The sequence below is a fragment of the Notolepis coatsorum genome, assembly GCF_963971535.1.
Source record: "Notolepis coatsorum genome assembly, chromosome: 12".
Lineage (NCBI taxonomy): Eukaryota > Metazoa > Chordata > Actinopteri > Aulopiformes > Paralepididae > Notolepis > Notolepis coatsorum.
In genome coordinates, this window is record NC_140176.1 from 78,858,340 (window position 1) to 78,870,280 (window position 11,941).

The 11,941-nt window shown below is 45.4% G+C and overlaps 1 protein-coding gene across 1 annotated transcript in view; it reads left to right on the forward strand.

The window, feature by feature from the left end:
• spice1 (spindle and centriole associated protein 1) overlaps positions 1-11,941 on the forward strand; it is a 46,970-nt gene that overhangs the window by 7,934 nt on the left and 27,095 nt on the right. Inside the window, exons 7-8 of the mRNA XM_084325905.1 lie at positions 7,075-7,163; positions 8,252-8,391. Of these exons, the coding sequence (XP_084182031.1) occupies positions 7,075-7,163; positions 8,252-8,391 (229 nt within the window). The remainder of the gene's footprint in view (positions 1-7,074; positions 7,164-8,251; positions 8,392-11,941) is intronic.

The window sequence follows — 11,941 nt, forward strand, 5'->3', positions numbered from 1 at the left end:
ACTCACCATGCGTTGGCTGCCAGACCCGAGATATCTCGGGTTTTGGTAGTTTTTTTCTTTTATTCGATATTTTTATTCATTATTCATCCACTGACCTCGGTGTTGCCATAGGAAAGGATTTTGAGATCACCAAAGTGCAATACCGGCCGCATCCTGCCAGATGGCAGTGTCGCCCACCCTTTTAAACCTTATATCTAACTCTGTGTTACACTCAAATGTCTCCGGGTACTATATTTAGACGGAGCAGAGTAAGTCGCTTCATCCGACCACTTCGAAACGCATCTGGCACACTCAATCCATAAGTTGTGCCAAATTATGTCCGGGACCAGATGGACACCAATACTGGAAATCGCGATCAGACAATTGGAATATTCTTTTTGGAATACCCCCGACCACAGGTAAGGACTATCTGACATCAATTTAAGCTTGATCCAACAATGTTTTGATACCGATCCAGCTGATCAGCGTTTTTAGTGTTCAATACAAATGCCGTTACTGGCAATCAAAGCATCAGAAACTACCCCCCCCCCCCTTTCATGCATTCATGATGAAACATAATACCTATTATATACATTTGATTTGGAAATAGTAGCGTGTCCAGGAAAGAAACGACCGCTTATAGTAGAATTCACGTTGCGCCCTATAAATCGCTTCCCAGGAATTATCCCGGATCACTCTGAAATTATACTTATATTCACCACGGGATAACGCTCGAACGTATGCATGAAAAAATTATCTCTTTTTTTGCATCTTGGACGGAAGAAAGTCACTGTCAAATGACCATAGTATTGTCCCCATAGCTATAATATAGAATATAGATATAGCTCTCCAAACATAGTGACGCACAGTCTTCTTCTTTCGTGTAACGTCAGAGGTCCAACTCCGTATCTTGTAGCCATACCCTTAACTCTGGTCCCACATCAAAGAGGCTGGCTTCCGAGGGTGGTTTGTATAGGGGGCAGATGGTCAGGATGTGGTCAACAGTCTGCTCAGGGTCTCCACACTCGCATGCAGCGCTGTCTGCCAGGCCCCACTTCTTTAATGATGCTTTAAAGCGACCGACCCCAGATCTTAAACGGTTCAGCAGAACCCATTGCCGGCGTGGAAGATCGTCTCCTGTGGCGCCATCTCCTGTATCCCAGATGTAGTGGTGGATACGGGTTGGCCCAGCACTCTCCCACTCTCTCTTCCAGGCTGCCGCCAGCCATCCATTTCTGGATAGGTCCTCAGTGGTGGAACGGAGAATCTCTTGTGCCACCTTGTTGTAGGGGTGGCGGGACTTGAGTCTGCTCATAGCTGCTGTTGTTGTGGTGGTGTTGTGTAGCAGGGTGTGCCAGGCAGTCATGCTTCACTGCTTTCCTTGCTAGGGCAAGAGTGGCAGCCTCTCGTCGTAGGCCAGCTGGTGCGATTCCTGCAAGGACTGGCAGCAGGAAGATGGGTGTAGCCTTCAGGCATCCAGTGATGATCCGGAGGGCGTTTTTAACGTGTGGGCTTCTGCTCCAGACTGGGGCACAGTACTCCGCTGCCGAGAAGACCAGGGCTTGGGTGGATATCCGAAGGGTCTTGGCAGTGGCTCCCCAGGTTGTACCCGCGAGGCGTCGGATCAGCGCAACCCTTGATGTTGTCTTTGCCCTGACATCTTCGAGGTGTTGTTTGAAGGACAGTGTCCGATCCAGACGCACGCCAAGGTATTTAGGGGCTTGCTGGGACTCCAGACGCTTGTGGTCAGCATATACCTCCAGTTCCCTCTTGGCGTCTCTGTTGCAGAGATGGTATGCTGCTGTAACGGTCTTGCTGGTGCTGAGCTGTAGGCGCCACTTTTGTAGATAGGCTACTAGGATGTCCATGTCTTGGTTAAGACTGTCCTCCAGTGCCTTCCATGTGGGTCTTCTCAGCATGATGGCAAGATCATCCGCGTAGCCGTACTTTCTGGATGCTGTGACTGGGAGATCGTAGATGTAAATATTAAACCGCATCGGAGAAAGGACTTACCCCTGTGGGACACCGTTCCTCAGTCTTCTGAGCCTGCTGCGCTGGCCATCGCTGGTGTGTAGGACAAAACTGCGGTTAGACAGCATCTCCATGATAAACTTCACCATATGCCGATCAGGTACCATCCTCATCAGCTTCAGGTGGAGTCCACGGTGCCAGACAGTATCGTACGCGGCAGTCAGGTCCAGGTACACTACCCCCGCTTTCTCATTAGCCTGGAAGCTGTCCTCGATGTCTTGAGACAGTAGTGTTACCTGGTCCACTGTTGATCTACCACGTCGGAAACCGGCCTGTTCCTGTGGGAGCTGTGTGTCAGTTACTGGCTCAATGCGGCTATGGATAATTCTTTCCAATATCTTAAATGGAACACAGAGCAGCGAGATGGGTCGATATGCCTTGGGGTCTTCCGCAGGTTTGTTTGGCTTTGGCAGGGCAATTACAGAAGCACGACGCCAGGTCTTGGGGATCTTGCACCTCTGATAGCATGCAGAGAAGAATGCACAGAGCCAGTCAGATGTTGTTGTGCTCTGGTGGGTGATAGACTCCGGGTGGATGTTGTCACGGCCTGGAGATTTGCCCGTCTTGAGCTTACTCATGGCCTCATCGAGCAGGTCCTAAATTATTTTTATTATTTTATCGAGTTCATCTGCTGTGAACTCTCCTGAGAGGTTGGAATCTGCACTGGCCACCTTGGAGAGGGAAGACACCTCCTGTGTTATCAGGCGGGTAACATCTTTGTCTGCGTCTGGGTAACGACCGTTCTTCAGGAGCTCGGAGGCGATGGCATCTGCAGTGACTGGGCAGCTTGGGGGCTTCGTACATCTGCCTGTAAGCTGGTTGATCGTGCCGTGCGACTGGATGTTTTCCCTTGTCGCACTGGTGCTCCCAGCTCCCAGCAGGTCTGTCTGTGTGTATGTGTGTGTGTATCGTTCCCCCCCCCCCCCCGTGGCCATGTGCGTTCTTAAAAAAAAAATCTCTGCATTTGATTGGCTATAACACGTGCATTATGCAAAGACCAGCCCCGATCTGGCTCTGATTGGCTCTGATCATCACCCTGCCATTATTATTCGCTGAATGACGGGATAAACAAAAAAGCCATGTGAGAATTGAAACGATAAAAAAAAACAGCGTCTCATACTGGTTTCATAATACGTTTCCGAATGGACGTTTGGATTAAACAAAGTGTATGCAGTGATGCTTTCCCAGCAGAACACAAGCTGCTTAACGTTACACAAGTATGTTATACACGTTAATTAAGCTATGTAACGTTAGACCGCAGCCCTTTAGCTTTAGCTAACGTTAAGCAGGAGCCGTCGGCCAACAAAGCTGTTTCAACAAGTATTCACAAAATGGATTATCATTCAAACGATATTCAGGCCTTCCATGACCAGTAAGTAGGTACATCTACTACTCAACCGCAGCAATGTGCGCTATGTGCGCTATGTGCTTAAACTTTGCTAGTCAAGACTCGACAGTACGCTTACGCTGGGTTGAGGCGTGGGCTCAAGTGGCCATTTTTCAAATAAAAATACCCGAAAGACTATTAGTATAGGGAGGTGTAGTGGTTACTTCCTGGTCTATAGGGAGGTATAGTGGTTACTTCCTGGTCTATAGGGAGGTGTAGTGGTTACTTCCTGGTCTATAGGGAGGTGTAGTGGTTACTTCCTGGTCTATAGTGTTAGATTCTGATCAATCAGCCGGTATCACGTCTTTGTCTGTTTGGCTGGTGTTCTCATTTCCATCCACTGACTCTGCGTTGTGTATTTGATTCCCCCCGACATCTCCTCATACTGGCTGATAAAACCTTATCATTCCCTGTTAGTGCAATTCGCCACCATAATGTTTCACCACCTTCGTAAGAATTCAACACTTGACAGCGTACTACCTTACAAGGAAAAGCGTTGTTTATTCCATAAACAGAAAGCCTCAGCTCAGATGGTATCACATTGTATTGTCCTTGAAAAGTCTTATTATTATTTTATTTTTTTTATTGATCTTTTCCCCCCTCCTTTTTCCTCCGATTTTCTCCCATCCCAATGTTAGTCGTTATGCCAATTCCCAATCCCCTTCCTGGTCGCTGCGCACTTACCCCCCACAGTCGGTCTGGGAGAGTGGAGACTATCACGTGCTTCCTCCGACACACGTCTAGCCAATCAACCGCTTCTTTTCACCTGGCAGCACGGATTCTCACTGAGAGGGCGTAGCGTGTGGAAGGATCACACTATCCCACTTAGATCCTATCCGCGCTTAGCAGGCGCCCCGACGGAACTGTAGGAGTCGCTGTTTACAACGACCCGGACCCACCCCGCCAGCTTCTCCCACCCTCTAATACTGCCAATTGTATTAGTGTGAACGGCCAGCCAAGCTGGTGACAACCCCGGAGCTGTGAGCTGGATTCGAACAGGCGAATCCTAGCGTCTCCGGGGTTGGTGACGAACGCAATCTCCGCTACGCCACCTGACCGCCCCTTGAAAAGTCTATATTTTTTTTCTTTTATCTTTTTCCCCCTCCTTTTTCCTCCGATTTTCTCCCATCCCAATGTTAGTCGTTATGCCAATTCCCAATCCCCTTCCTGGTCGCTGCGCACTTACCCCCCACAGTCGGTCTGGGAGAGTGGAGGCTATCACGTGCTTCCTCCGACACACGTCCAGCCAATCAACCGCTTCTTTTCACCTGGCAGCGCGGACTCTCACTGAGTGGGCGTAGCGTGTGGAAGGATCACACTATCCCACTCAGGTCCTATCCGCGCTTAGCAGGCGCCCCGACCGAACTGTAGGAGTCGCTTTTTACAACGACCCGGACCCACCCCGCCAGCTTCTCCCACCCTCTAATACTGCCAATTGTATTAGTGTGAACGGCCAGCCAAGCTGGTGACAACCCCGGAGCTGTGAGCTGGATTCGAACAGGCGAATCCTAGCGTCTCCGGGGTTGGTGACGAACGCAATCTCCGCTACGCCACCTGACCGCACCTTGAAAAGTCTATTCTAATGATCTCTCCTTTGACCCCGCTCGGGGATCCTCGCGGCCTGGTGGTTATTCCAGAAGCCTGTCGTTGTGGTCGTGCCACGTCAGTCCTCCCCTCCTCTCCCCGCGAGGGAAGGGGAAGGGGGAATCGCTTCCAAGTCTCTGATGGTTCCTCTCTCCTCTGTGGTTCGTTTCTCAGTCTGCCTTACACCCGGAAGAAACAAATTTTTCTATATTCTCGCCATAGCAACGACAGCCCGCCCTCTTCTGGTTGTCATGTGCCGCTGCCATGACAACAGCTTGAACCTGTAAACACATTTCACGTTTCATTACTGTCAAACCCCCCCATCGCTCTGCTCTCTGTCTCCTGTGCCCGCCGTTATCAGCTTGTTGATGTTCTTTTTTTTTTTATCCACTTTTTCTCCCATTTTCTATTTTTTCTCCCATCCCGGTATCATCCAATTCAACCCTCCCCTGTCTTTGAACGCTGTTTCATGCCTCCCACAAGCCGGCTGCAATGTGGACTAAGTCATACATAGCACGAGTCCCCTCCGATACTCGAGGTAACAGCAGTCGCATCTTTCCACCTGCGCGGCTCGATCTTTCAACATCAGGGGTCTGGGCTTTGGAGGGGCCCCGCCCCCGTCGCTTCCTGATTCGACTGCGCAGGCGCACCAACCGACCTGTAGGAGTCGCTTGTCCACAACGCCCGATCCCCACCCATCAGTTTCCCTCCCCCTAATACTGCCAATGTGTATTAGTGCGGAAGACCAGCTAAACTGAAAGCAATGTGGAGCGCTGGGCTCGAACAGGGAGGCGAACCTGTTTGAGCCTAGTCTCCAGTATTCGTGGTGAGCGCCTTGCCCACTGCACCACGTAGCCGCCCGCTTGTTGATGTTCTTGATGGAATGTCAACACCCTGCTCGCTGGCTAACACTGACTGCCAGCCACTAGACCGCTATTCTTCCACCGCTCAAACCGCCAGCATGCACATTTCGACCTCTCTGACCCGGCCCCTTTAGATGCGGTCATCTCCCCCCAATCTAAACCACCACCGATTTCTCTCAATAGGGAGGTGTAGTGGTTACATGATTGCTGTTTCCGGCCGGTCCATCATCTTGAAAACACAATGTATTTGCCCATTGCCCATTTCTAAATTGTCTCGTTAAAGCATCAACATTTGCATGGTGTACCTTTCTGTGCTTATTCATCCACAATCTATAGCTCAACATGAAAATATTCGCAATTAATTGTAAAAAAAAAATCGCTGAATTTTATTTCAACCAAAAATGCTTAACAAATAATGTTAGTGATAGAAGGGAACTCATTTTGTGCAAAAATGGAAAGCTTTCCAAATGTTCATGAGGTAGAATTGTTACAATAGCCGATAATCCATTGATAAATCCCTATACGGGTGGACCTCGCAGGCGGTCCAAAGTGACGTCAGACTACACCTCCCTAATTAGGAGCAAATTGTTTGCATGATTTAAAAACGATGGTTCGAACATCCGTTCGAAAAACCCTGGCGAATGTTCGAATCCCAAAAACAGGCTTGGGACAGCTCTAACTGGAGGTGAGCTGAATGTGTTAAAATAGACATAAAAAGGTGAAGGATTGGACTTTGCGAGCTAACTGTAATACAATGTTATTTTTTTACAATAATTTACATAACATCTTAAGAAATTACTAATGTGTATGGAAACTGACAAAAAAGGTAATGGTAAAGGTAACGCTTAAAATGTATTATTGCAGCGGCAAAAGGCGCAGTGGAAATTTTTGGGTGCACCTAAATTATGTGCTGGTGCACCTAAATGAAAAAGTTAGGCGCACTGGTGCAACCAATGTAAAAAGTTAGTCTGGAACCCTGCAACACTCTTAACTTACCATTTTTAGACAATAACGTTTGAAAACATTGTTCCTCCGAGTTATGTGGTTCTTCTTCTGTGGTGTCCGTGGTTAGTATTGATGTTTGTTTGGTTAGTATTGATGTTTGTTTGGTTAGATTTTATGTTTGCTTGGTTAGGATTGATGTTTGTTTGGTTAGGTTTGATGTTTGTTTGGTTAGGTTGATGTTTGTTTAGGATGGATGTTTGTTTGCGTCTACCATTTTCATTTCAGGCCTTGAATGAACTAGAGGCTTCTGAGGAAGACCACAGTGATGAAGATACTTGTCCCTCAGCCAGAGTCAAGTCTAATGTAATACACAGGTACGAAGGCCTGCAAAACCTTAACACATTGGGCGCCATGTATTGTGCCCATCATTATGCCCTCTCTGCCACCGCTGTAAGCCTATGGAGATGTTTACCTTCTTTGCAGGGCTATAACTTTTTAAATATTATAGCTATATCTGCATTACTATGGCCCATTCAACATCGGGTATCTATCGTTCCAGATGTGGGAACGTTATATTTTTTCATTCATACATTGTTGTGTTAATACCGTCGAGAATATAAGTATGTTTTTAAGCTTTTCTGCTGTAATTCCAAAAACGCTAGTTATAGGCCCTGAAGCATATGATAGATTATCGATTGGCGTTTCTTTCCTATACACACTATATAAAAAAATTCAAATGTATATGATCGGTATACATTATGCTTCATCATGCGTGAAGGAAAGGGGGGGGGGGGCTCGTTTATAATTCCTTGATCGTCAGTAACGGCTTTATTTAGTATGGGTTGATATATTGATCAGACTGTTTGCAATCAATCAAGCTGAAGGTAACGTTAGTCTCCTCTTACCGTTCGCAGATGAGACTGGAGGAAAAATATCCCAATTATTTGACGTCGATCTGCTAGATCTATTTCCGGTTTGTATGACGCAATAAACGCCGAAATCATATCGATTATTGCGTTTCGAAAGCGATCCAAATGCACTCGAGTGTGTATATTGATCCACGCCACAATATATCTCTGGCGGAGGAATTTCCTCGATGCACCGATCGCCACTTCCGGTTTGGCGTGAGTGTAACTCGCCCGACCATCCACCAGGCAGCGGTATTGAGGCGTTGCAATATCAGAACAGGGTCCGGCTGCGATCCGGAGGGAGGCTGGATGAATTATGAATGCCATGGCGAAAAAATGAAATATTGATCCCAAACACGTGATACGGCGTTGTTGGCGTTCAACGCATGGCGGGCAATGACGATTTACGCCGTTCTTGGCAGACAATGTGTTAAAGGGGAATACCTCCGATTTTCAACACTGAAATATGTAGACCTTGTTGTGAACAGTTTCATTTAGGAACTATTTTCCTACACCATGGCCCCAATAATTAGCTGCTCTGATATCTGCTGTAGGAGGAATCTTCAGAAGATTAAGGTCAAGGGTCGGATCAGAGGGCCCCAGCGGCAGCGTGTCCGCAGAGCTGGCCACCAGGGGGCAGGAGACAGTGTTCCTGTGACCCCCTGTACCTCAGGGGGAGCGCCTGACGAAGCAGGTAGGGCCTTTGTTTCCATGTGATGTTGTCACATATACAGCAAGGAAGACAAGAGCTTACAACAGTGCTGATGTGAATATTAAGTTATTACACCATTGTATCAGGCAAACATTTTATTTCAAACCTTTATTTGTACTCTAAAGGCAACTGCGATTTCCCTCATTTACAGTTAAAACATGTACAACTTGATCAACAATGATTAGTGATCAAGGTCTTCAAATCTTCTGAGTGGAGTTCATTCCATGAGCTAGGGGCATCATAATAAAATTAATTCTGCCATTCTACTGTTATTCTATTGTCATTATTGTTATTGTTGTTATTATTATTATTATTGTCTGGTGTTCTGTTTATTATTATTCCTGTATTATGTGCTGTCATGTTTTGTTTTATATTCTATGTAAAAAAAGAGAAATCATTTTTTAAAGATTTACCCTTTTCAAACTTGGGGGACCTCAAGGACCAGCCAGTCACTAGAACGGGTTTTTTCAACATTCCATTCCAGTAATGATGTAGTATAAGAAGGTAGCTTACCAGTAAGGGCCTTAACACATTGGCGGCCACTGGGATGAGTCTAATATCACTAGAGACGACCAGCATTATGTAAACAGACTTGGGGCTGTTTGTAGAGCTAAATCTATACTTTATAGTATTGCTATCTGTCCATTCTCATTGTCAATTGAGACCATAAGCCGTCCCTTCAAAATGGCTTAAAGAGAAAAAAATCATCAATACGTTCTCATTTTATAGCGCCGTGAATATAAGCGTTATACGGCATTTGGTCTAGTATATTTTCTGGAAGGCGAGATAAAGGGCTAATAGCTACTAACGTTATATCCAATGGCATTTCCGTTATACATAAGCTACAGTTAAAACTCAAACTGCATATGATCGGCACGATCCTCAAGCATGTATGCATGAAAGGGTGGGGGGCGGGGGACGTCGTTTCTTATAATTGATTACCAATAACCGTGTTCGTCTAAGTAGCCACATACGCTAATCGCCTGGTTGAGTATCATAACAAGGCCCGATCAGCATGTCATTTACGTGAAAAAGATCTTACCATGAGCCGGTTAGATCCCCCTGAGCATTTCCCCATTATCGATCGCCATCTGGTAGATCGATATGTCCATTGGCTGATGATAAATCCCCTTATTGCATAGTGAAATCCGCGATCCAAAACGTATTCCGTGCAACAGACGATAGCTATCGCTTCAGGTGAGTAGAAAACTACATTAGAGATAAAAAAAAAAAAAGAGGCAACTTCGGCCACAGGGAACACTGCATTATCGCGATAGCGCCCCTAAGAGGATCTGGCCGGTAATGCACTTTCTCGAATTCAAAGAGTAGGGTACATCTGCAGTGCAGCTCGGCGACCTTGAATAGGTTATTAAAATGGAATAAAAGCCAAAATAACTTGCCACGGATATATCCGTCCTTCGGTCCATTAACCCATTCCCTGCCACCACTTTGATCATCTTATACCATTCTCTGCCAGCACTGTAAGTCTATGGAGATGTTCACCTTCTTTGCAGGGCTATAACTTTTTAAATTGTATTGCTAAATTGACATTACTATGGCCCATTCAACATCGATTATCTATCGTTCAGGATGTAGGAACGTTTTACTTTTTCATTCACAACATTCATACGAAAATACTGTCTAGAGTATAAATATGTTTTTATCGTTTTCTGCAGTATTTCCTAGAACGTGAGATATAGACATAAATGCTTATATTAGATTATCAAATGCCGTTTGATACCGATCAACGCTATATTAAAAATTTCAACTGTACATGGTCCTAAACATTATGACTGATCATGCGCGGGTGAACGGAGGGGGGGGGGGGGGGGGGTCGTTTATAATTCCGTGACCGACGTTAAAGGAAAACAACAACATTTTGGGAAATTAGCTTATTTAACATCTTCCCTGGAGTTAGACAAGAAGATACATACCTTTTTTGTCTCTGTGCGTGCATTTAGCTTTGGGAACAGTTGCTCCGTTAGCGTAGCTTAGCTTCATCACTGGAAGTGGGGGGGGAGGGGGGGGGGGCGGAGCCTGACGTTCCCTACAGGGTCTTACAGTCACCAAATACAACTCCAAAACGTTCCTGTAAACATGTTGTGACCTGTGTATTCACCACGTGGAGAAATAAAAAATAATTGAATTAGACAATTACGTTTTATAAGCAAATATACTCAGAACTATTTTTTGCCTAACCACTCGAGTCTCTGGGCGCAGTCAGTGGTTTCAACGTGAAGCCGTGTTTGTTGATATTCTCATTCCTTCAAAGGATCCGAACCGATTGAAGTTTATGGATACCATGACTTAAAATCCTCTTACCTTGACGATTAAAAGCCTCCCCAATTTAGAAAACAGTAATCCAATGGCTGGTATTGATAATATAATACTAACTAGTGCACGCTCGGAGCTAACCGGAGCTAACACAGAACAGGATGGTAAAGCAAATATAATGACTTCCTTTCTGGGGTTTTCAAAATAAAAGTGCAACGTTTATAGCAGCGGAAAACGTTTATTTTGTACATTATCTAACGTTAACACAAACCTAAACTAACTTTAGGTTAATTGTAACGTTAGTTTAGGTTCGTGTTAACGTTAGATAATGTACAAAATAAACGTTTTCCGCTGCTATAAACGTCGCACTTTCATTTTGAAAACCCCAGAAAGGAAGTCATTATATTTGCTTTACCATCCTGTTCTGTGTTAGCTCCGGTTAGCTCCGAGCGTGCACTAGTTAGTATTATATTATCAATACCAGCCATTGGATTACTGTTTTCTAAATTGAGGAGGCTTTTAATCGTCAAGGTAAGAGGATTTTAAGTCATGGTATCCATAAACTTCAATCGGTTCGGATCCTTTAAAGGAATGAGAATACAAATACGGCTTCACGTTGAAACCACTGACTGCGCCCAGAGACTCGAGTGGTTAGGCAAAAAATAGTTCAGAGTATATTTGCTTATAAAACGTAATTGTCTAATTCAATTATTTTTTATTTCTCCACGTGGTGTGGTGAATACACAGGTCACAACATGTTTACAGGAACGTTTTGGAGTTGTATTTGGTGACTGTAAGGCGGCGGTTACACCTTTCGTATCATCTTCGTATTGTTTTCATATGCGTATCGCCGCGACGTCGTGCGCCTCGAGTCACACTTTTTTTTTTTTTTCGTTTTGTCACCCGAGCACACTGATGTAGTACACTGCCAAAGCAGTAGGTGGCAGTAGGTGGCAAACATGAAGGCAATTTCAACCAATCAGAACTGAATGTGCCAATACACTTCCTGGAAGCTCCAGCAAAGAAAATGTCAATAAGGCAGGCGCCTATGCCGCGCCACCATCTTGCCTATTTACTCAATGCAGCAATTCTTTTTCAGCAAAGCCTAATAAAAGTGCAATAAACAAAACGGATACATTCACTGTGTGTTCTGCCTGTCATTTGTTGATGAAACAAACTAACATCAACACAAGTGACCACCAAGAGCGGATAGTTTAGTCTAAAAAACGATCTGTAGCATTGTTAGCTGCATGCTAAC